Consider the following 27094-nt stretch of genomic DNA (forward strand, 5'->3'; position numbering starts at 1 on the left):
GGATGTTGTTTAAAATAAAAGTTTAAGGCCGGACGCCGGACGAAAAGCGATCACAAAAGCTCACCAAGTCACTTTGTGACAGGTGAGCTAAAAACACAATATATGGACGCTTTTGTTGCCATTCTTTCTCGAATTAAGATGTCAGTATTAATTCATTCACATATAAAACCTTACTAGATCAGTATTTACCGATTACTTGAAATTTTATTTCATTTGCTTCATTTCACCATCTGGAGGCAAGAAAAAAAGAAAGAAAATATAGTTCTAAGCAACAGCTTACCATATCACGATATCGGTTAAATGTGAGGAGAGGATTGGTCGGGGCAAACACAAACACTGCTGGACCCTTCTGTATGTGTAACGATAAAGTTAAACTTTTTACTCCTGGAGGCACAAGCCAAGGTGCTACATTCTACAAAAAAAGGAATAAACAATTAATTCATATCAATCTAAATGAAAACTCAAATTTAATTACCAGTATGACATTAGAGATTTGTGCAATGTCATATTTCATAATTTGTTAACAAATGTAGTACAAAAATATAAATTTATTTTCATATATAAGTTTATTCATAATATTCTAAATACCGTAAAATTCCCATTAAATGCCCCCTGGGGCTAAACATTTTCCAACAGGGGGGCTATTATTACAATACAGTTTTCCTAAATCCAAAAATCACTGTAAATACATTTAGTGTTAGCAAGTGTTGGTAATAACATTGAAAAGTGTTAAGGTTTTAAAGTTCATATTAAACATATTTGTGTTAACTATAAAATACTATGGATTCTGAATGATTTGAATAAAATTATGGCTTTAATTATCAGTTCAGCACTGATAAGTAGATTGTTTTCGGTATCAAAAGGCCTGGGGGCGCCTTTATTAGGGGAGGGGCGTTTATTAGGAATTTTATGGTATATGTACATCAGAATGTACACATATACCTATAGATAACATGTAATTAGAAACTACCTCATATTATGAAAATTTGTAACATTTTCACTTTTATAAATAAAAAAGAAGGCCTATCTATTTACAAATATACAATTTAAAAATAAGAAAGACATTGTCACAGAAGAGACCCGGTTCATATATGAAACACTACATCTCAAGATGGTGATTTTTTGTGTTACATAATACTAAAATTTAGCCATGCATGCAGAATTTATGTGCCAATCAATGCATGACACAATTCTCTTGGGATAAACCTATAAATCAGTGTAACTAAAGTAGTGCAGGGGCACTTAACTAAAGACACCATTCAATATTGGCATATCAATTTTTAAACATGTAACCGCTCCTTGAGTTAGGTGCCGGTGTTTTGTCATGTAGGGAATGATGCAATGTATGTAGATAAAACAAGATTGCATTTGAGAACTAGAAATGTGTCATCATGCCACGGATGCCCCCGCATGCAGCCAAAATTTCAGATGTTATAATATTTAGTTCCTAATTTGTTTGCACAAATTATTTTTTTCCATTTTAAGTTCAAAGCCCTTAAAACTTTTCAATGTTAACACAAACCATTTCCATACAATGTTCAAGGCACTGAAATTATTCAGTCTTAACCTTTTGAAAATATCATATTTCATATTTGTAGCCAAAATAATGGCTACATACATTTCCACAAAAGTTTGAGTGCTGAAACTGAAAGTTCAAAATTTTTCCAACATTCAAGAAAGATAAGTTTGTCCAAAATCATTGGACCACGACCAAATTCAAACTTAAACTGCTTATTCCTCAGATGTATCTATATTATTTTCAAAGTGAAAGAGACATAACTCTGCCAAAAAAATCATTGAACCATGACCAAATTTGAACTTGACCTGCGCATTCCTTTGACATATCCATATGTCAAGTTTGAGTTGAATGTGTTGTACCGTTGGGGAGATAATGAACGGAAACTGAAAATTTCATATTATTTTCAAAGTAAAAGGGGCATAACTCTGCCAAAAATCATCGAACCATGACCAAATTCGAACTTGACCTGTATTTTATCATGACACATCCATATGTCAAGTTTATGTTGAATGTGTTGTACCGTTGGGGAGATAATAAACGGAAACTGAAAATTTCATATTATTTTAAAGTAAAAGGGGCATAACTCTGCCAAAAATCATCGAACCATGACCAAATTCGAACTTGACCTGTATTTTATCATGACATATCCATATGTCAAATTTGAGTTGAATGTGCTGTACCGTTGGGGAGATAATGAACGGAAACTGAAAATTTCATATTATTTTCAAAGTAAAAGGGGCATAACTCTGCCAAAAATCATCGAACCATGACCAAATTCGAACTTGACCTGTATTTTCTCATGACATATCCATATTTCAAATTTGAGTTGAATGTGTGAAACCGTTACTAAGATAATGAACGGAAACGGATGATGACGGAATGACAGAATGACGGAATGACGGAAGGACGGAACAGGGTAACACTATATGCCCCGGCCATTACATGGCGGGGGCATAAAAATGCTATGCCACCGCATTAATACAACACTAAATAGTAGTGTAGGAACAGATTTTTTTTGTTTCTATACAACTGAAGATTGTCATAATGCATAGATCCCTGACCTATCTACATGTAATTTTTATTATCAGATTAGTGGTTAAATCTATTGTTAACTCAATAAAAGATCAGAGTAGGAATATATCAATGCACTTGAGTCTAGTGAATTTGGTGGTGAAGGTCATATTTCACACAGCCTAAATTTCATGACTACATCAAAGGACAACACAGTAAGACACTTTGTCAAAATCTAGGTCAGCTGATATCAAAGTTCACTTTACATCTTAATCTGTGCACATGGTTCAAATTTCATAGCTGTACATCAAAGGACAAGAAAGTAGGTCACATCATCAAAATCTAGGTCACCTGATATCAAAGTTCAATTTTACAACTAAAACTGTGCACATGGTCAAAATTTCATTGCTGTACATCAAAGGACAAGAAAGTAGGTCACTGTCCCCTTGGGCAAGGCAAAATTTTGACCCAAGGGTTTAATTCAAAACAATCTTGATACAGGTCCACCAAACAACATTTCAAGTCAAATATCTAAGCTGTAGCTTTCTCCCATTCAGAAAACATTTGTTTTATTTTCTGTTTTTACTATGTGTACATAATGAGAATCACTGCCCCCGGGCAGGGCCAATTTTGACACCAGGGGAAAAATTTGAACAACTTTGGTAGAGGACCTATAGATGATATTATATAGCAAACATCAAAGCTCTATGCCTTGTACCTTCAAACAAAAATATTTTTTATTTTTTTACTATAATTATGTACATAATGAAAATCAATGACCCCCGGGGCAGAACCAATTTTAACCCCAGGGCTATAATTTGAACAATCTTGGTAGAGGTTCACTTCGCAAAGTCTCGTGCCATAATTTAATCTCTAGCCTTTGTCAATTCAGAGAAGAAGATTTTTCTAGTTTTTACTTTATACATATAAGGAAAACTATCACCTTTTGGGCAGGGCAATTTTAACACTAGGGGCATAATTAAAACAACTTAAGTAGAGGACCCATAGATGATATTATATACCAAATATCAAAGCTCTCAGCCTTGTACCTTCAGACAAGAAGATTTTTAATTTTTTACTATATGTACATAGTGAAAATCAATGTCCCCTGGGGTGGGGCCAATTTTGACCCAAGGGCTTTAATTTGTACAATCTTGCTAAAGGTTCACTACACAATGTTTCATGCAAAATATCTTAACTCTAGCCTTTGTAAATTTAGAGAAGATTATTTTTAAGTTTGTACTATATACATATAAGGAAAACCTATGGCCCCCGGGGCGGGGCTATTTTGACACTAGAGGCAAAATTTGAACAACTTTGGTAGAGTACCTATAGATGATATCATTTAACAAATATTAAAGCTCCAAGCCTTGTACCTTCAGATGTTATAATATTTAGTTCCTAATTTGTTTGCACAAATTATTTTTTTCCATTTTAAGTTCAAAGCCCTTAAAACTTTTCAATGTTAACACAAACCATTTCCATACAATGTTCAAGGCACTGAAATTATTCAGTCTTAACCTTTTGAAAATATCATATTTCATATTTGTAGCCAAAATAATGGCTACATACATTTCCACAAAAGTTTGAGTGCTGAAACTGAAAGTTCAAAATTTTTCCAACATTCAAGAAAGATAAGTTTGTCCAAAATCATTGGACCACGACCAAATTCAAACTTAAACTGCTTATTCCTCAGATGTATCTATATTATTTTCAAAGTGAAAGAGACATAACTCTGCCAAAAAAATCATTGAACCATGACCAAATTCGAACTTGACCTGCACATTCCTTTGACATATCCAGATATGTCAAGTTTGAGTTGAATGTGTTGTACTGTTGGGGAGATAATGAACGGAAACTGAAAATTTCATATTATTTTCAAAGTGAAAGGGGCATAACTCTGCCAAAAATCATCGAACCATGACCAAATTCGAACTTGACCTGTATTTTATCATGACGTATCCATATGTCAAATTTGAGTTGAATGTGTTGTACCGTTGGGGAGATAATGAACAGAAACTGAAAATTTCATATTATTTTCAAAGTAAAAGGGGCATAACTCTGCCAAAAATCATCGAACCATGACCAAATTCGAACTTGACCTGTATTTTATCATGACACATCCATATGTCAAGTTTATGTTGAATGTGTTGTACCGTTGGGGAGATAATAAACGGAAACTGAAAATTTCATATTATTTTAAAGTAAAAGGGGCATAACTCTGCCAAAAATCATCGAACCATGACCAAATTCGAACTTGACCTGTATTTTATCATGACATATTCATATGTCAAATTTGAGTTGAATGTGTTGTACCGTTGGGGAGATAATGAACGGAAACTGAAAATTTCATATTATTTTCAAAGTAAAAGGGGCATAACTCTGCCAAAAATCATCGAACCATGACCAAATTCGAACTTGACCTGTATTTTCTCATGACATATCCATATGTCAAATTTGAGTTGAATGTGTGAAACCTTTACTAAGATAATGAACGGAAACGGATGATGACGGAATGACAGAATGACGGAATGACGGAAGGTCGGAACCGGGTAACACTATATGCCCCGGCCATTACATGGCGGGGGCATAAAAATGCTATGCCACCGCATTAATACAACACTAAATAGTAGTGTAGGAACAGATTTTTTTTGTTTCTATACAATTGAAGATTGTCATAATGCATAGATCCCTGACCTATCTACATGTATACTGTGCTCCTCTTAGTTCACGGTACTTAACACTTTAAAACAGTAAAGAAGACAAACAATAAACTTACACTACAAAAACTTTCATAAACTGTATCATTTAGTCATTTTTCTGCTATATGACACAAGGAAACAACAATATATTCAATCAAAATAAGTTTTAATTTGTCAGATGTAGACCGTGTGTCGGCCATTTTGAAAACAGTATGTCATCATTTAACTCGCGGTAATGGTGTTTTATTTCAGTTTTTTCATGTTTCAGTTAAAATTTCTTTATGTTATTTTGCATAATTTTAAATATTAAAAGTATCTTTACATTGTAACTCAAAATTTTTCTTTCAACAAACAAGAACATTTAGAAAATGATGATTGTTTCAGACGTATGCACAAATTTAATGGACTATTGTTGTTTTTTGCAGAAGTTTGTAAAATGTTGTTCAGTTTTACGTAAAAATCTATAGATTTAAATTATTTTGCACAAAAACTTTGTTGTTAAGGTGTTTGAATAAAATATGTCAATTCTGACCAATTTTAACACTGGTCACATGAAAATATGCCATTACCGTGAGATAAGTGATGACGCGGAATTAGTGATGTTGAGTATAATTTTTATTATCAGATTAGTGGTTAAATCTATTGTTAACTCAATAAAAGATCAGAGTAGGAATATATCAATGCACTTGAGTCTAGTGAATTTGGTGGTGAAGGTCATATTTCACACAGCCTAAATTTCATGACTACATCAAAGGACAACACAGTAAGACACTTTGTCAAAATCTAGGTCAGCTGATATCAAAGTTCACTTTACATCTTAATCTGTGCACATGGTTCAAATTTCATAGCTGTACATCAAAGGACAAGAAAGTAGGTCACATCATCAAAATCTAGGTCACCTGATATCAAAGTTCAATTTTACAACTAAAACTGTGCACATGGTCAAAATTTCATTGCTGTACATCAAAGGACAAGAAAGTAGGTCACTGTCCCCTTGGGCAACGCAAAATTTTGACCCAAGGGTTTAATTCAAAACAATCTTGATACAGGTCAACCAAACAACATTTCAAGCCAAATATCTAAGCTGTAGCTTACTCCCATTCAGAAAACATGTGTTTTATTTTCTGTTTTTACTATGTGTACATAATGAGAATCACTGCCCCCGGGCAGGACCAATTTTGACACTAGGGGAAAAATTTGAACAACTTTGGTAGAGGACTTATAGATGATATTATATAGCAAACATCAAAGCTCTCAGCCTTGTACCTTCAAACAAAAATATTTTTTATTTTTTTACTATAATTATGTACATAATGAAAATCAATGACCCCCGGGGCAGAACCAATTTTAACCCCAGGGCTATAATTTGAACAATCTTGGTAGAGGTTCACTTCGCAAAGTCTCGTGCCATAATTTAATCTCTAGCCTTTGTCAATTCAGAGAAGAAGATTTTTCTAGTTTTTACTTTATACATATAAGGAAAACTATCACCTTTTGGGCAGGGCAATTTTAACACTAGGGGCATAATTAAAACAACTTAAGTAGAGGACCCATAGATGATATTATATACCAAATATCAAAGCTCTCAGCCTTGTACCTTCAGACAAGAAGATTTTAATTTTTTACTATATGTACATAGTGAAAATCAATGTCCCCTGGGGTGGGGCCAATTTTGCTAAAGGTTCACTACACAATGTTTCATGCAAAATATCTTAACTCTAGCCTTTGTAAATTTAGAGAAGATTATTTTTAAGTTTGTACTATATACATATAAGGAAAACCTATGGCCTCCGGGGCGGGGCTATTTTGACACTAGAGGCAAAATTTGAACAACTTTGGTAGAGTACCTATAGATGATATCATTTAACAAATATTAAAGCTCTAAGCCTTGTACCTTCAGTTAAAAAGATTTTTTTGATTTTTTACTATATGTATATATTGAAAATCTATGACCCCCGGGGCGGGGGCAATTTTGACCCCAGGGCTAAAATTTGAACAATCTTGCTAGAGGTTCACTACACAATGTTTCATGCAAAATATCTAACCTCAAGCATTTGTCAATTGCTAGAAGAAATTTTTTTAAAGTTTTTACTATAAGTTTTCTTAAATACTTCATAGTGATATTTCAGTTATCTACCAAGAAACAAGCCATATAAGACTTGTTAATGTAAAGAAGAGTTAAATGAGCAGATTTTTTTCTTTCCAAACTTTCCTCCCTAGAGAATGAGATTGCCCTAAATAAGTACAGAAAAGGAATTGTAATTGTAATTTACCATTTTATTGTATCTTCAAGAAAGAAATTATATATACACACAAACTCTTAGTTTGTCATGGCTAGTCTCTGGCAAAAGAGGACAAAAATTTGAGTGGTAATATTAGACAACAGATCAGGGCAAATTACAGACTGGTTAATAATAAAGACCAGGGAGGAGGGTGGTGTTTCAGAATTTGGGTTCAAAAACTAATCTAAAAGGCTCTTCAGAATTACAGTACAGTACAGCTGGGATTGAACTCATAATCCCTGTCTTTCCCTAGATGTCATTAACTGATCACTCCTTTGAAGTTTGGTTGTTTGGTTGTAATCTCACCAGCAGTTTGACCTATGAAAGACAAGATTTTTCATTTTTTTTTCTGGTGGGAAGCGGAACGTGCTGGCGATGTGCACAACTAGGGATGGTTCTGATCACTCCTGTGAAGTTCCATTGAAATTCCACCAGCAGTTTTACCTTTGAAAGCCAGACAAGATTTTTCTATTTTTTGCTCTGGCGGCCATTTTACGCAGGGAAGCAGAATGTGCTGGCAAAGTGCACAACTAGGAATGGTACTGATCAATTCTGTAAAGTGTCGTTGAAATCCCATCAGTAGTTTGACATGTGAAAGCTGGACAAGCTTAACATGGACAGACAGACGGATTGACAACCAGACGGATGGATGGACAGGCGGACGGACAGACGGCAAAACAATATGTTTCCTAAAAAAAATTTGAGACATAGTTATATATGGATATTATTGGCAAGTGTGAGATACATGGTCTAAATTAGTATATATTTATATAGCAGACAATAAAAGTGTTCTAGAACAAAATACATTTCATCATATAAATGTTCATATTAAATCACTTAGACCTTGAATAGAATTTTTTTTTTTTGCAAAGAAATATTATATATAAGAATATCCTGATATCCAAATGATACCTTTCTATTGTTCTGACTTATTACAGTACATTATAATTTACTTAATTTTAACCAACTTTGTTTAAGCAACAGCAAAAGTAAGCCTATCTTATTTTGGACCATCCATCGTATATAGACTAGAGGATTCTCATTGCCATATAGAGGAGGATTGACTCCTTGTTAGGAAGGAGAACAATTATACCACCATCAGATGGTTGGCAAGATATGTGGGATTTGGATCTACACCATACTGTTGGTGTCACTACAATGTTCCATTTGCTATACATGTATCTCAAATTTTACAAAAATTAGATTGTTTACAATGAAAATCTATAAATTTTAAAAAGTCATAGTGACACCTGCCATAACGAAAAGAGCTATTTTGCACGTAAACTTATGTATTATACATATATTTTTTTACATGGAATTATTTTTACAATGATATTTAATCATTTTTTACCAAAAAGAAAAAATGTTTTATTTCATTTAAACCCCAACAAGACCAAAAACATACTTGGCACTATTACAAGAAATTTAGGTGAATTTCCCAGAGCTATTTACAGAAAGTAATGGAAGTCGATGTTTAGCTAGGTTATCAAATTTGTGAATTATATCATTGACTATGTTTGCTAAAACCACTTCTGATACAACTAATTCATTTCATGCTTACAGTATGCTCTTGAAGAAAAAGATATAAATGTCCCAGTGAGATTAGAACTATAGAATTCATATCTATATACTACTTTTCAAATTAATTTTTAAGCTGAAATATTGAATATATAAATGCATGGCACAAGTCTTAATTGAAGTTGTTATGTTTTTGTGAAATAGGATAACAGGAAATAATGGTAAGTGAATATTAATTAAAATCTTTATGAAATGTTAAACAAGAGGGCCATGATGGCCCTGAAGTCGCTCACCTGTATATAGACCCCCAGGGCGGGGCCAGTTTAAACCCCAGGGCTTTTACTTGAACAAACATGGTAGACACCCATTAGAAGATAATTCACGCTAAACATCTAAGGACTAGCTCGTTGAGTTTTTAAAAAAAAGATTTTTTAAGTTTTAACTTTACACATATAGTTAAAAGCAATGACACCCCTAGGGTGGGGCCAGTTTTGACCCCAGGGCTTTTATTTGAACAAACTTTGGAGACACACACTAGAAGATGTTTCATGCTTGATATCTAAACTCTAGCTATTCTGTATTTTTTTTAAAGAAGATTTTTAAGTTTTTGCTATACACATATAAGGAAAATCAATGTCCCCTGGGGCAGGGCCAATTTTGACCCTAGGGCTTTATTTGAACAAACTTTGAAGACACTCACTAAAAGATGTTTCATGAAGTATCTAAACTCTAGCTATTTGGTTTTTTTTAAAGAATTTTTAATTTAAAGTTTTTGCTTTACACATATATGGAAAATCAATGACCCCCGGGGCAGGGCAAATTTTGACCCGAGGGCTCTTATTTGAACAAATTTGGTAGACACCCATTAGAACATGGTTCATGCTAAATATCTTAGCTCTAGCTCTTTGGGTTCTTTAAAAGAAGATTTTATAAGTTTTCACTATATGCATATAGGGAAAATCAATGACCCCCTGGGGCGGGGCCAATTTTGACTTAAGGGCTTTTATTTGAACAAACTTGATAGACACCTATTAGAAGATGTTTCATGCTAAATATCTTAGCTCTAGCTATTTGGGTTCTTTAAAAGAAGATTTTATAAGTTTTTACTATATGCATACAGGGAAAATCAATGTCCACCGGGGCGGGGCCAATTTTGACCCCAGGGCTTTTATTTGAACAAACATGGTAGACACTCATTAGAACATGTTTCATGCTAAATATCTTAGCTCTAGCTCTTTGGGTTCTTTAAAAGAAGATTTTATAAGTTTTTACTATATGCATATAGGGAAAATCAATGACCCCCGGGGCGGGGCCAATTTTGACCCCAGGGCTTTTATTTGAACAAACTTGGTAGACACCCATTAGAAGATGTTTCATGCTAAATATCTTAGCTCTAGCTCTTTGGGTTCTTTAAAAGAAGATTTTTTAAGATTTTACTATATGCATATAGGGAAAATCAATGACCCCCGGGCGGGGCCAATTTTGACCCTAGGGCTTTTATTTGAACAAACTTGATAGACACTCACTCGGAGATGTTTTATGCCAAATATCTAAGCTCTACCTCTTTGGTTTTTTTAAAAGAAGATATTTTAAGTTTTTTTTTTTGCCATGGCAACCAGAGTTCTGCATGGAATTAAATTCTTTGAACAATTTTTAAAGGTGACCACCAAAGGAACATTCCTGTGAAGTTTGGATGAAATTGGCTCAGCGGTTTATGAGGAGATGTCATTTAAAGTAAAAGTTTACGGACGGACGACGGACGGACGGACGACGGACGGACGCCAGACGAAAAGCGAACACAAAAGCTCACCCTGTGACTTTGTGACAGGTGAGCTAAAAAAGGTAATAAATCAATATTTTCGAATCAATTATTCTTCACTTTTGACCTATCATTAAAGGAGCTCCAATGTGGTCATGGTCTAAAGCCTAAAATATAAAATTTGAAATTTTTCCATACATCAAGTGAAGCACTAAGTATTGAAATTGAAACATTTGCAAAGGATAATAAAGAATGTGCTGAGAATGAAGCTAAATAAAATTTTGTGTCTGATTATTAGCATGATTGTAATGCATAAAATACAAATATTAATTTTTAGGAAAAGAGGGAATGATGAGAAACTATGCACACAAGTTATTGGTTGGGAACCTACTTCAAATGATACAAAAACTTTTAAAAAATAATTCTAGTCCAGTCATGTCAAAATACCTCACTGGAGTCCCTTTTATATCTATCAAAATTAACACTCTTGAAATATTTGCAATAAATTGTCAATATTACAGTATAATACAATAAAAAAAGATGACAAAAAGATTTTTTCCTTTTCTATTTAGATAAATTCACTACTGAGATCTCCATTCAACACTTTAACAATGCTACAACAGTCATGAGCACAGTCCTTCAACTAACAATAATTCAACAAAACACTGTAAGCAAGAGAAAAAACATCAAGTTTCAAAAATTAGCCAGATACAAAATCCTCTGGAAAATTAGTTAAGATATGCTGGTAATGTAAAACTGTAACAAGTATGGGAGCAGCCATACGACGAATATTTAGACAACTAACTGAGCAAAGAAATGAAAGCAGAAAGAAGAAATCTCAGGATTTTCAGCTAGATGATAAAGTGGACAAGACTCTTGTCATACAACCAACAGCAAGACAACAACCTGGGCAGAGTAATGAAAGCAGAAAAAAGAGATCTCAGGATTTTCAACTAGAGAACAAAGTGGACAAGACTCTTGTCATACAACCAACAGCAAGACAACAACCTGAGCAGAGTAATGAAAGAAGAAAGAAGAGATCTCAGGATTTTCAACTAGAAGATAAAGTGGACAAGCATCTTGTCATACAACCAACAGCAAGACAACAAAATGAACAAAGAAATGAAAGCAGAAAGAAGAAATTTCAGGATTTTCAGCTAGAGGATAAAGTGGACAAGACTCTTGTCATACAACCAACAGCAAGACAACAACCTGGGCAGAGTAATGAAAGAAGAAAAAAGAGATCTCAGGATTTTCAACTAGAGGATAAAGTGGACAAGCATCTTGTCATACAACCAACAGTTAGACAACAAAATGAACAAAGTAATGAAAGCAGAAACAAGCCTCTTGTTGTAGTAGCCATAGATTTTGGAACAGTCCATTCCGGGTTTGCATATTCCTTTAAGGGATATGAAGACAACATAAAGTCAGCAGAACATGGAGGAATGCTGCAGGAAGATAGAGTACCTACAATATTGTTATTAAATCCAGACAAAACATTCCATTCATTTGGATACAAAGCACAATCTGATTTTCATAAGCTTTCTCAATGTGACAGATCCAAATTTTACTACTTTGAAAACTTTAAAATGAAAATATATCAAGAAAGTAAAATTGAAAGAATTATGGTAGTTAAAGATATTTCTGGTAAACCACTTGAAGCTATGACAGTTTTTTCAATAGCAATAAAACATCTAAAAGATGAAGCATCAATGATAGTTTGTGAATCAATACTTGGGCTGAAAGAAACTGACATGCAATGGATGATAACAATTCCAGCAACATCATGTGACTCAGCACGTCAGTTTATGAGAGAAGCTTCGACAAAAGCAGGAATTCCACAGACAAATCTTCAACTTGTTCTTGAGCCTGAAGCAGCAGCTTTATACGGTACACCACGAATAATGACAGAAGCAATGACATGTGGGTTTATGTACATTCTTGCTGATTTAGGTGGAGGGACAACAGACATATGTGCTCATAAAATAATAGATGGTGGCAAAATACAAGAAATATACCGCGCAACAGGAGAAGCCTCTGGGGGCAGTGATGTTGATGATTGTTTTATTAACATGATGAAAACTTTAGTAGGAGAAGAGGTATGGAGTAATTTCTCATTTTCCTACCCATCAGCATGTGTAAGCCTTGTTAATGAGTTTAGATTCAAAAAGAAAGAGTTTAAATCACAAACAAATACAATACAATTGAAAATGGAAAATGCTCTTGTGCATGTCATAAAAGAAAAAACAAGGAAGAACTTGAAGGATATAGTAAATAAGTCAAACTATGCAAGAAAACTTGAGTATCATTCTATTGAAGGTAGACTTACAATCAACAAAGAGATGCTGGAAGAATTATTCAAGCCATCAGTTGATAAAATCATTAGCAAGTTGGTTGAAGTACTAGACCAATGTGATGAAAATGAAATCAAAACAATCATTTTAGTTGGAGGTTACAGTGAATCTCCCTATGTAAGGGAGAGAATTCAATCACAGTTCAATAACATGAGAGTTATCCTTGTAGATGATGCTAGACTTGCTGTGTTAAATGGGGCTGTGATGATGGGCTGGAAACCTAAAAACATCATACAACGTAGGTCCAGGTACACATATGGATTTGCAATCAAAAAACGATTCAGAGCGGAATTAGATCCAGTAGCACTTGGGATTAATTATGATGGGGACATTTATTGTGACAAGATATTTCACAAGATGATAGAAAAAGGTCAGATAGTTGAGTATGGACAGACATATATATTTCATGGGTATGATACAGCCACTAAAGCAGGAGAAAAACATAACATAATATTTATAAGTCTATATAGATCTACCCGAAAAGATCCTCATTACTGTATAGAGGAGGAGGACTGTAGCTTGGTAGGAACAGTGAAAATTTTACCACCATCAGACGGATGGCCAGATAAGTGGTATTTTGATCAACACCTTATTGTTGGTGAGACTGAGTTCACTGTGAAGAGTTTTAATCTTAATACAGGACAGGAATATGAAGCACAAATGGATTTTCTGTAATTACAAACAGTAGGCACCTAAAAATAGAGATTGATAAACAATTGTTTATTACTTTCATTTCTTAAAACGGTCATTCCTTTCATAGGAAAAAAGTAGAAGTGATGAAGTATCTAAATTATCTCTTAAATGGCCATTTTAAGCAAATTAATTTATTTTTTTCTCACAAGAACAGTGTTATATTTTTACTTGTAAAGTGTTATGGAAGTAAAGAACAATACAATTAATTTACCTCAGACACAGTTATTGTTTTCTTTAATACTTATTGTGATATTTCAGTTATCTACCAAGAAACAAGCCATATGGACCCTTTCATTTAAGACCGTATTCAAGTTGTCGCCCTTTGATGACGTCATTGGGGGATACAGTGGACAATGCCGATACGGTTAAGTACAATACTAGTAGGGATATAAAGATCTTAATCCTTTCTCTTGTAAGATTGGCAGATTGAAATTGCCAAAATTATGCGTAACTGAATAAGATATTACATAACAAGAACGTGTTTGTTAAACACAAATGCCCCCGGCTCAGATTCTTGTCAGTAGCAATATTTCAAAAAATGTTTACCCATTCACTCAGTTAAGGACAGAAAAATTGCCAAAAAATTGTAAACACAAGTAATATAGCTTGACAAAGTCATAGCATTTTGTAATTGTGAAAAATATAAGTTGCCAAGTCATTGCTCTGACTTGTAAAGATGAAAAATATTCAACTTCATGCACGTTATCTTCCTACCAAATATGAAATACATCTGTCATTAAATAAAGGCTGTATGGGCAAAAGTGTAAAAATCTATTTTTAGCACTGGTGACCTTGACCCAACTGACCCCTTACTCCATCCAAAGGAAGAATACCATGCAAGTTATCTTCCAACCAAATATGAAATACATCTGTCAATAGATAAAAGCTGTATGGGCAAAAGTGTAAAAATCTATTTTTAGCACAAGTGACCTTGACCCACTGATCCCTACCCCAATTAAATGATGACCATGCAAGTTATCTTCCTACCAAATATAAAATATATTTGTCACTTAATAAAGGCTGTATGAGCAAATGTGTAAAAATCTATTTTTAGAACTGGTGACCTTGACCCAACTGACCACTAACTCCATCAAAGTTTATGTTTCTATCAATTATAAATAACATCTGTCTATAGAATAAGGTCAATACACCTGTAAAAATGTAAAAATCAATTTTAACATTGGTGACCTTGACATTGGTAACATTGACCTTGACCCAAATGACCCCTTACTACACCCAAAGAAGGAGGACCTCCCATGTTTGTATTAAAATAAAACATCAACTAAAATATAAAGGCTGTATGAGCAAAAATGTTTATATTTATTTTTTAAACCAGTGACCTTGACCCTAGAGACCGCTTACTCCACAAAAAATTAGAGAACCATCAAAGGTATCCACCTACTAAATATGAAAGATTTCATTAAAGAAATTAAGCAATTAGGAGAAATTTAAGATAAATCCAACTTGCCTAAATAGGTTAACCAGACAAGGCCCTATTTTCAAAGTGAAAAAAGGGAAATAACTGGGAAATATGGATGACACAGTTATATAACTTGGCAATATCATGTACTTTGTATTGATAAGTAAGTGCTGAAATTATAAAGCCATTAGTATAGATAGAACTTAAGATATTTCCAACTTGCCGTTTTAGGTTAACCATTATTCATTTTCTAAGTGCTGAAAAGGGCCATAACTTGGTAAATATGAAAGCCAGAGTTATGTAACTTGCCCAGATCATGTACTTTGTATTGATTAGTAAGTGTGTAAACTTAGAAGCCATTGGTACAGGTAGAACTTGCCGTTCTAGGTTAACCTCGTACGGACAGACAGACGGACGGTTCAATCACTATATGCCCGGGGGCATAAAAAGGATGATGAAATGAATAAAAATGTTTACTATAATAAGGTTAACGATGAAAATTTTACCAGGCAGTTAAATCGTACTAACTTGCTAATACCAAAAATATAGATAATGTATCTATGTCTCTGCTAATACATAATACCCAAAAGATATTTTGAGTTTCAAAAATGTAAAGATTCTGGTGTTCGAAAAACGGCTGCGAAATAATTAATTGCAAGATACTGGTTTATTAAAAATCATTTTGATTTAAAGCTACATTAAATAAATATGTAAAAATATTTTTGCTGTCGGCCTAAAAACCAAGCATTCTACAGGTTCATTAACCTTTTTAACAGTATCGTTATAAATCTCATCAAATACTGTTCATAAATTAGGATTTTAAATGGAAAACCCCACGGTAACACTAAAGTTCGTATACGAATTTTAACATGCAAATAAAGACTATAATAAGCTTGTGTATGCACTACGTCACTGGAACACAGCAAATATAAGATTTTTTTGTGCAAACGCAATTTAACCGTTTAAGCTTCACGGTGCATTAGGCCTGGGGTTCAGAAAAAATAATCATCTCATAAAAAAGATTAAATTTGTATGAAAATATCCGTTACAATGCGGAAATATACCGTTAAATTAGGCCTACTACTTATAGTCATGTTTGTTGATTTAACATTGATGTACGGATGATCTGAAGGCGGAGTTTCACATGCAAACAAAAATTGTACTTCCGAATTCGCCACAATGAGGTTGCACATTTGTATGCTCATAAAACTCATTTTGGTTGTCTGGACACCAAAATAAGACCTGGAGTCGATATGAAACCCAATTTATTAATGAAATGTCGCTATTTCTGTTTTTATGAAATTTATTAAATGTAACTTTAAGCATTACTAAGACAAAAAAAAAATGCCACCGCATTAATACAACACTAAATAGATCTCTGACCTATCTAATTCTTATTATCAGATTAGTGGTTAAATCTATTGATATTCAAATAAAAGATCAGAGTAGGAATATATCAATGCAGTTGAGTCTAGTGAATTTGGTGGTGCAGGTCTTATTCCACACAGCCTAAATTTCATGACTACATCAAAGGACAACACAGTAAGACACTTTGTCAAAATCTATGTCAGCTGATATCAAAGTTCACTTTACATCTTAATCTAAGCACATGGTTCAAATTTCACAGACAAAAAAGTAGGTCACATCATCAAAATCTAGGTCACCTGATATCAAAGTTCAATTTTACAACTAAAACTGTGCACATGGTCAAAATTTCATTGCTGTACATCAAAGAACAGGAAAGTAGGTCACTGTCCCCTTGGGCAAGGCAAAATTTGACCCAAGGTTTTAATTCAAAACAATCTTGATACAGGTCAACATAATGACAAGCAATGCCCCTGGGCAGGGCCAATTTTGACACCAGGGGAAAAATTTGAACAACTTTGGTAGAGGACCTATAGATGATATTATATAGCAAACATCAAAGCTCTATGCCTTGTACCTTCAGACAAAAAGATTTTTTATTTTTTTATTATATGTACATAATGAAAATCAATGACCCCCGGGGCTGAGCCAATTTTGACCCCAGGGCTATAATTTGAACAAACTTGGTAGAGGTTCCTTTCGCAAAGTCTCATGCCAAATATTTAACCTCTAGCCTTTGTCAATTCAGAAAAGATTTTTACTATATACATATAAGGAAAACTATCGCCTCTGGGGCAGGGCAATTTTAACACTAGGGCATAATTAAAACAACTTTAGTAGAGGACCCATAGATGATATTATATACCAAATATCAAAGCTCTAAGCCTTGTACCTTCAGACAAGAAGATTTTGTACTATATGTACATGGTGAAAATCAATGACCCCCGAAGGTGGGGGCAATTTTGACCCCAGGGCTATAATTTATACAATCTTGCTAAAGGTTCACTACACAATGTTTCATGCAAAAGATCTAACCTCTAGCCTTTGTCAATTTAGAGAAGATGATTTTTTAAGTTTTTACTATATACATATAAGGAAAACCTATAACCCCCGCGGTGGAGCTAATTTTGACACTCAGGCAAAATTTTAACATCTTTGGTAGAGTACCGAAAGATGACATCATATAACAAATATTAAAGCTCTAAGCCTTGTACCTAAATCAGATAAGAAGAATTTTTGATTTTTTACTATATGTACATATTGAAAATCATTGACCCCGGAGCGGGGCCAATTTTGAGCCCAGGGCAATAATTTGAACAATCTTGGTAGAGGTTCACTACAAAATGTTTCATGCAAAATATCTAACCTCAGGCATTTGTCAATTGCTAGAAGAATTTTTTTTAAAGTATTTACTATATACATATAAGGAAGATCTATGGCCCCCCGGCGTGGCTGATTTTGACACTAGAGGCAAAATTTGAACAACTTTGGTAGAGTACCTATAGATAATAACACATACCAAATATCAAAGCTCTAAGCCTTGTACCTTCAGACAAGAAGGTTTTTTAAGTTTTTACTATATGTACATATAGTGAAAATCAATGACCCCTGGGGCGGGCCGATTTTGACCCCAGGGCAATAATTTGAGCAATCTTGGTAGAGGTCTACCAGACAATGCCTTATGCAAAATATCTAAGCTCTAGGCCTTTTGGGTCTTTACAAGAAGATTTTTTAAATTTATTCTTAAAATCACTTTTGGTTACCATGACAACCAGATTTCTGCATGGAATGAATTTCTTTGAACAACTTTGGAAGCCCTTCACCCAAGGATCAATCCTGCCAAGTTTGGTTGAAATTGGACTAGTGGTTTTTTACAAGAAGATTTTTTAAGTTCACTATATAATCTATAGAACACACACACAAACACACACACAAACACACAGGTGAATCACTATATGCCACCGCATCGCAGATGCTGAGGAGGCATAAAAATAATTATCAGGCAAGTTTACTAATATTTATAGTAACTCAAAGAATCAAAGAGTTTGATACTAACTTTGTCTTGTGGTTAATGAACATTGAGAAAGCTCAATGGTCCAATTCCACTGCTTTTTTTAAGCCAAATCCTCTACATTGGTGAATGGGAATATGGCATGTACATGTATGTATAATCCCTCAATTCAAGAATACAAAATTACTCATACACACATTTTCATAGTTTTTGTCAGTTTTATCTGACTTTTGACCTCTATGTATGACCTTAATCAAAGGGACCTGAAACTGTGACACTCCGACTAACAATGGAGAACATTTGTAAAGTATCATTAAAAACCCTTATGTACAAAATGTAGAAGCTTCAGCTTCAGGGACTTGAATTTTGTGCGACACACTCTGACTCAAAATGATGAACATCTGTGCCAGTAATATTAAGATCCCTCAATGCATGTAAATGTTTGCTCTGAAATAAGCAGTTATTCTTCTGATTTTTTAGTCGGACCTTGACATTTGACCTAGAGATCTGATACATACTTGGTACTTTGTCTAATGATGGTGAAAATTTGTATCTAGTGTTACTTAAATCCCACATGAATGTAGAAGAAAGTCTCTGCTGCCCACCAATCCCCTCCTAATCCTTTTTTTCAAATGGCATATAATAATGATATTAAGGTTATCTAACAATTGTGTTTGAAATACATACCTTTTGTTTGTAATACAAAATCCATGCAGTCATATTCTTTGAGGTTAGGTTGTAAAACACTGGATATATCTATAAATAAAACATTATTCATATCTAAGTGTTACATGTACTACTAATGTACAAATCTTTTAAAACAACATTTTTGGTATCTCATGATTTGTTTTTGCACAAGTTTTTACTGAAACATTGGGTATTTCTTAACAATGATGTTCTTGGATTCTGAAATAATATGTTTTTTTTCTGCAGACAACTGGAAAATTTCTTCATTCAATTTTAAACAGTGTTTGGGGAAAAAGGCATTAATAGCAGAGCCACATAGGACATCTTGTAAATGAACTTGAACCAAATAATTGGCAGTTATAGAAAAACCTGTGCTTTACCAAAAAATCGAAACATAAACATCTCAGGTGTGTTCCAACCAAAACATCCTGGCTGACCTTAATACAATTCTTATAGCATATAATATAATTCAAGCTTTTGATCTTATAATAAAACTTTACTCCTAAACAATAAAATATCTTGTCATTCAGTATTCACTTGGCTATATTGACCACTATGAATAAATAAATCGTCATATTCACAAGTTATTAATAAATCTATTCACAAGTTATTAATAAATCTTAAGACCAAACTTTTGAATGAAATTGACATATTTTAAAAAGTTATCAATATACCAGTGAAGAGTTTCCAATTCTTGTAAGTACGAACTGGTTTGGTGATGACATGTCCAGACTGTTTGCTAGTTGCAGTGAAGTTACAACTCCAAATCTTACAGGTTGATACACATCTACAAAATAAATTTAAGTTGTAGTCACCTATGATATATCCCTTCTCATATTACATCAATATTAACAGTCTTATTATTATTCAACTGAAGTTATTTTCTTATTTCAATTTAACTTTTGCTAAATGTTTAGTCAGATCATCAAGTATAGGTAAATTTCTTTTAACTTCCCAGCTTAAATTACAAATGAGAACCTCTAGTTTCTCCTCCTGTGTTATTTCAGGACCAACTAATGCCTGCTAGTCAAGTAAGCTTAAAACTTTACATATAAAATTTAACAAGCTCAATGTGGATAAAAAAAATCAAACCCACATCAGCTATCGGTACTAATTTAATTAGAGAAAATTAGGTTTTATCTATCAATTTAACCTGACCCTTGCTCTTCTAGAAGTGAATGCAATTAGCCATTGCAACCAGTATAAATCAAGGTCAGATTGTATATCTGTATAGTCTGACCGGGATTTTTATTTTGGTAGCTTAGTTTTTGTATTTTCATATCTCTTAAAATTGGAATGAACAGTTCTAAGTTCAAAGCTAGGCAAATCCATTATACAATTTTAGCAGGCTAGAAGTTCATAATTTAAATATCATATTTTTCTTTAAAAAATGTCTTATAAGCAAATAACTGAAACAGTATATTCATACCCAAATCTCAACAACATGCATTCAAAACTCTTAGATAACATACAGAAATTAGTAACAAACCATGAGATGTCACTCTTAAAGCTGTAAGATAGAACTGATGGAAGGCGGGTCCTTGTTGTTGTGGGGCAGATCCTGGTGGCTGAGGGGAGGAGTTAAAATCAAAATAACCAATCACTGCATTCTGAAAATAGATGGATAGTCTATAGTAACTAAAAAATTTAATATGAAGTACTATTGACATTTTCATCAGTTTATTACTTGTATATAGTACCAAGTTTGTGAACTTCCTTTTATCCTTTTACAAGCATATATTAAGTAACATTTGTATTATTTTACACAAAAAGACTGTAATGACAACTTAAAATCCCTCACTATTTTGACTGTTTGAAAGTTGCAATGAGGTAAGCGGTATGACAATTATGCACAATACATACATGTATGTAAATACTTAAGTTGTTAAATTTATAAACATATTTCTGTAAGTTTAATTAATGTTATAAAGTTGAAGACTTACATCATTTTGAACAATAAACTCTTTAATCTGTCCATCTGTTCTCAGTGACTTTAGAGGATATATAAAACTTTCAGCAAACCTTACAAAGTACTCAGCTTCTTTTATACCTACAAAAAGAAACAATTTGAATTACCAACTAAATGTACTGTAAGTTATTCTGTTTACAATGCAGTTATCACAGTTCAATTTGGGTATATGGTGATTTTTATACTTTTCATCCTGCAGATACAATATAATCAAAATATGCTCACAAACAACTTAACCTTTAACTTTAAAATACTGTAAAATATCAGCAATCCAAAATAATAATGAAATTATCTTTTTTACTTAATATTCAACAAATGTCTCTGGGGCAGTGAAATAAATCCTCGGAAAAAGTACAAGTACATTGTACTTGTTATTCTAACTTGAAGGAATCATTACTATGACATTAAAGCTGCACAACTCCAGATGAGCCCAAATATTTCCAGAAATTCAATCTTTAGAAAAATGTATTAAGATCTTAAGAAAATTAAAAGATTCAATATTTAATTAATTATTTACATGTTATGTGCGATTAATGACTGATTTTGCAGTATCAATCACTATAATTCTACTGCGTTACTAACCCAGTAAGAGGTATTTATGTATATTTTGACCTCTTTTTGGTAATTAACATGGATTTCAAGTGCCGTTTGCAATGTGTAAATTACCCTCTTTGTTCACTTCACAATATTTTACTTTAAAATACATTTTAAAATTTTCGTGAAAATTAGCATGAATCTGGAGGCATGCTGCTTTAATAACATTAAACAATATAAAAAATCCTGCCTGTAAATCTGTAACCATCTGTAACGCCAGTATGGTAAATAAAGAGCTCAGGATAGGAATAAAACTTCATCCTCTGTCTACATTCTCCCTCAACATACCAGCAATTGATAGCTACAAACTTCACCTTGAATTAAATTTAATAACATAACATTATTTATTTCCAATAGTGTTTCACTCATTTACATGTATAATTTAATAAGAAAACATGCATTGATATATGAGTTTGAATTATGTCTAATGATTCTTATCATTACTAATACTGAATCAGCAGGAACATTAAGGACAAATTAGGGGGAAAAAAAGCTCTTAACAAATCCTTCTTTACAATAACATGAATTTCAAAGACGAAAAAAAAAATATGCGCAACTTACAGTGCTATATAGAACTTTAGCAGCTCTGATGAATTCTCCTCTTACTCGAACAGATTGAGCACACCAGGGTGCATAGTACATGACAAAGATCAACTCTTCATCACCAAGAAGCTTGACAACAGGTTGAAGATTTCCAAATGGGTAATCTGCAACTCGGCTATGAGATGGGAAAAATTTCTGTGGCAAATTAGCTGTCTGAGTAATCTGCTTCTGATGAAAGCTGAAAATTCAAATTAACATATTTTAACTTCAATTCTACAGGGATTGTTTTTGTTCTAATCTTTGGTCAATGCAATGAATTATGTCCAACTATCGGTGTAGGGTCATTTTAGTGGGAATTTTACCTTCAGACTAAGGGTGTAGATGAGCTTGACAATCCAAAAGTCAAAGTCACTGCTTTTCTCCTGGGGTTTCAATAGACTGACCAGTACAACCATATTCTATATAAATCATAATAATGTAGCACTTATTCAGCATGTGCATTGTGCAATCAATTACAAAATTAATGGTTCCTGTGCCCTTTGTTAAAAATGATTTCTAAAATGTGTGGAACATTTCAAAACTTGGGTGTATACTGTATAGCAGTTCAAACATTTTTTTCTTCCTTCTTTTTAAAAATTAATGTAGCTTAAGAACCCGTACACAACATTCTGCAAAAGACATACATGTATCATTAAATATGACGGTTTGTTGAATAGGACATTTTGTTGAAAATGCCAAATTTTGGTTGACACCGAGACTATGACAACTGATAGAAAATAAATTTTAACACTGAAAATCAATTGAAATTGCCCCCAACACATTAATTCTAAGGCAGTCTTTGTTAAATGGCTATAATTTTAAGTAAATAACTAAACATAAATAATAGTCAGCTTAGTCAAAACTACTGTTAACTATGACCAAAGCATCATAATAAGGTGTGGGTCAGATCGGATCGATACATGTAGATTTCAAAGTCCATGAAAAAAAGTGTAAAAAAGTACAAATTTATTCATTTTCTTGTTTTCAAACCACAGGCAGACTACCCATGTCTGTATGTTATACTTATAATGATTTCTTCGTAATTTAATTAATTAATTAGTTTTGAGAAAAAAAAAATATATTATTTTGTTTGCAAAATAAATTGTTTATTTACTTTTAATATTATTATATTCATTATTTATTTTATTTGTTGGTTTAAGAAACAAATCATTTGTATAATTGATCACAGAGAAAGTTTGCATGTCTTATCCGCCGATTATTTAACACTAATCATATGACATAAAGGTGTTTATCGTGTGGAAAGATGAGTGCCAAGCAGGTACCATTTCTCAGCATCTCTTGACAAGACTTCTTCGTAAAAGATATGCCGCATCCATGGAGCCTTATTCGACGTCTGGGACAAGTACAAAGATGATGAGATGACTACTTCTCAACTACTGAGGTTATGTAGCCAGGTTTCAGGAATAGGATCCAACAACTTCAATGACGGGATTTATGAGGACTATTTTTAAGTTTTATATAGAGTGATGAATAAAGAATAACAAGAGGGCCATGATGGCCCTGAGGTCGCTCACCTGTATATAGGCCCCCCCCCCCCCCCCCAACGTTGCAGGGCCAATTTAACCCAAGGGCTTTTATTTGCACAAACTTGGTAGACACCCATAAGAAGATGTTTCATACTAAACATCTAAGCTCTAGCTCATTGGGCTTTTTAAAAGAAGATTTTTTTAAAGTTTTTACTATACACATATACAATGACACCCCTGGGGCCGGGCCAGTTTTGACCCCAGGGCTTTTATTTGAACAAATTTTGTAGACACTTACTAGAAGATGTTTCATGCTTAATATCTAAACTCTAGCTATTTGGTTTTTTTTAAAGAAGATTTTAAGTTTTTGCTATACACATATAAAGAAAATCAATGACCCCCGGGGCGGGGCCAATTTTGACCCCAGGTCTTTTATTTGAACAAACTTTGTAGACACTCACTAAAAGATGTTTCATGCTTAATATCTTAACTCTAGCTATTTGGGTTTTTTCAAAGAAGATTTTTTAAGTTTTTACTATATGCATATAGGGAAAATCAATGACCCCCCGGGGCGGGGCCAATTTTGACCCCAGGGCTTTTATTTGAACAAACTTGGTAGACACTCACTAGAACATGTTTCATGCTAAATATCTTAGCTCTAACTCTTTTGGTTCTTTAAAAGAAGATTTTTTAAGTTTTTACTATATGCATATAGGGAAAATCAATGACCCCCTGGGGCGGGGCCAATTTTGATCTCATGGCTTTTATTTGAACAAACTTGGTAGACACCTATTAGAACATGTTTGATGCTCAATATCTTAGCCATAGCTCTTTGATTTCTTTAACCCTTTCCCCCATGAGCATATTGTGAAAAATGGCCATTTTCACTGAAAAGCCTCCTCTAACAAGTTCAAACTGCTATGAAAAATGCTTCAATACTAATCAAACTTGGCACAAATGTTGACTGGACCATTGCCTTTGTAACGACATGCTCAGTCTTAAATTTCCTGTTACCATGGCAACGAGGGGACATCTCAAAATTGCCAAAAATCACTTTTTTGCCTCGATTTTTTCCATCAAAATTTACTTCAAAGTGCTGCAACTTCTCAAGGGATTGAGATAGAGTCAAAGGCTTTTCAGCGTTGGTTACACGTTACCTTATGATCAACCTGGGGTCATTTTAAGCCTCTCACAAGTCCAAAATTTTCTTGGCGATGAGGGGGACTCCGCCCCCCTTCAAACCCCCCAAACAGAAGGGGGCACATCCCCCTTCTGGCAACCCCCTGATGTATTATTTGGATGGGGGGGCGGCGCCGAAAAAATGGTCACTTTTTTTTTACAACATTTCTCGAACGAAAAACAGTGTTTGGGGTCTAAATAGGACATTTTTTCACTGTTTGAGGCCTCAAAAAGGGGGGGGGGTCAAAAAGCCGCCGAAACACGCTTATATAAGGGAAAAGGTTAAAAGAAGATTTTTTAAGATTTTACTATATGCATATAGGGAAAATCAATGACCCCCGGGGCGGGGCCAATTTTGACCCCAGGGCTTTTATTTGAACAAACTTGGTAGACACCCATTAGAACATGTTTCATGCTAAATATCTTAGCTCTAGCTCTTTGGGTTCTTTAAAAGAAGATTTTTTAAGTTTTTACTATATGCATATAGGGAAAATCAATGACCCCCCGGGGCGGGGCCAATTTTGACCCCAGGGCTTTTATTTGAACAAACTTGGTAGCCACTCACTAGAAGATGTTTCATGCCAAATATCTAAGCTCTAGCTCTTATGGTTTTTTAAAAGAAGATATTTAAAGTTTTTTCTTTCGGTTGCCATGGCAACCAGAGTTCTGCATGGAATTAAATTCTTTGAACAATTTTTAAAGGTGACCACCAAAGGAACATTCCTGTGAAGTTGGCTTAGTGGTTTATGAAGAGATGTCATTTAAAGTAAAAGTTTATGGACGGACGGACAGACGATGGACGGACGCCGGACGAAAAGCGATCACAAAAGCTCACCCTGTCACTTTGTGACAGGTGAGCTAAAAACAGATTGTTGTTGTTTATTACGTAGAAATCATGCTGTATTCTCTTTAATACTATGCCACAGGGCCGGCAAAATTTGATTTTGACTTACTCCTCCGTTTTAATGTGAAGCATTTTTTTACTTGTCCGTATGATATTTACGTAGTTTATTCTTGAAAACTTTCACTTGTTCGTACAGGCGGACAGACAACCTGGGCAATATGGACAATAGATTTTGCCAGTCCAGTGCATGTGTCAATTGTTTATATAGAGATGAATTAGATGTGTTGTTCATTACGTACAACATTACGTGAAAATGTGTGATAAACCACACATTAAGACCAGTACGATAATTGATGTGCCAATTATACAATAGATATTTTTTGCACCATATAAAATAATGTTTGCTGAAACCTAGCCTTAATATAGCATAAACGGTTCGACCCTTTTTACAGACTTCTTTTCTTACTGCTGTCAAAGCAAATTAAAGTTCTACACCCCTTCACTTCAGCTGTTCAGTTCATTATGACATGCAATTGCTTCATATCGAGACCTTTCAGATGCTGACAAATATTGTTGATTAGACTTTAATTAGCACTTTGATTGAGCAAGTAAGCAAAGTGTACATGTTTCTCAGTTTTGAAATGATGAAAATAATTTAAAAATAAAATATAATTCAATGCATTCAAATTCTCACCCATTTCCTGACTGGAAATAAATTATTATGAAGAGAATAACAGAAATAGTCATCATCAATTTGCTAAGCCTTTGCAGACACGTTAACAGTCGACGTTTCCTTTGATATGACCTCAAATCTGACGTTTGAAGTCTATCTTTCCCACTCTCCATTGGTTTGACAACACGTCAGATATAAACCGGAAATGATCTGCACCGGCTGTCAAACATATTTTATTAGCGATCTCACAATGATAAAGAAAAACATTAAACTGAGTTCGGAAGAATAACAACTTAGAAAAAAACTTAAGTCGGTACATATACTCATTTTATGAAAATAAAAGCATGTGACGACTAAAATTAAAATAACCAAAGAATGTTATTCAGATATGTTTGTTCAGATTTACAAACTACTTTGAGAAAATCCCATTTTTGCGCTGTGGTCA

The 27094-nt window shown here is 33.8% G+C and overlaps 1 protein-coding gene across 1 annotated transcript; it reads right to left on the reverse strand.

Moving 5' to 3' along the window:
- Positions 1 to 208: 208 nt before the first annotated feature.
- LOC132735392 (thioredoxin domain-containing protein 11-like) lies at positions 209 to 27094 on the reverse strand. The gene is made up of 8 exons (XM_060722333.1): positions 26671 to 27094; positions 22446 to 22665; positions 22075 to 22198; positions 21265 to 21371; positions 20811 to 20931; positions 19996 to 20108; positions 19322 to 19390; positions 209 to 412 (listed from the first exon to the last, which is right to left on the reverse strand). The coding sequence occupies exons 1-8, from the start codon at positions 26820 to 26822 to the stop codon at positions 224 to 226; spliced, it is 1095 nt and encodes a 364-aa protein (XP_060578316.1). The 5' UTR covers positions 26823 to 27094; the 3' UTR covers positions 209 to 223.

The sequence above is a fragment of the Ruditapes philippinarum genome, unplaced genomic scaffold (genome assembly GCF_026571515.1).
Source record: "Ruditapes philippinarum isolate M1 unplaced genomic scaffold, ASM2657151v2 ctg6939_1_1_1_1, whole genome shotgun sequence".
NCBI lineage: Eukaryota > Metazoa > Mollusca > Bivalvia > Venerida > Veneridae > Ruditapes > Ruditapes philippinarum.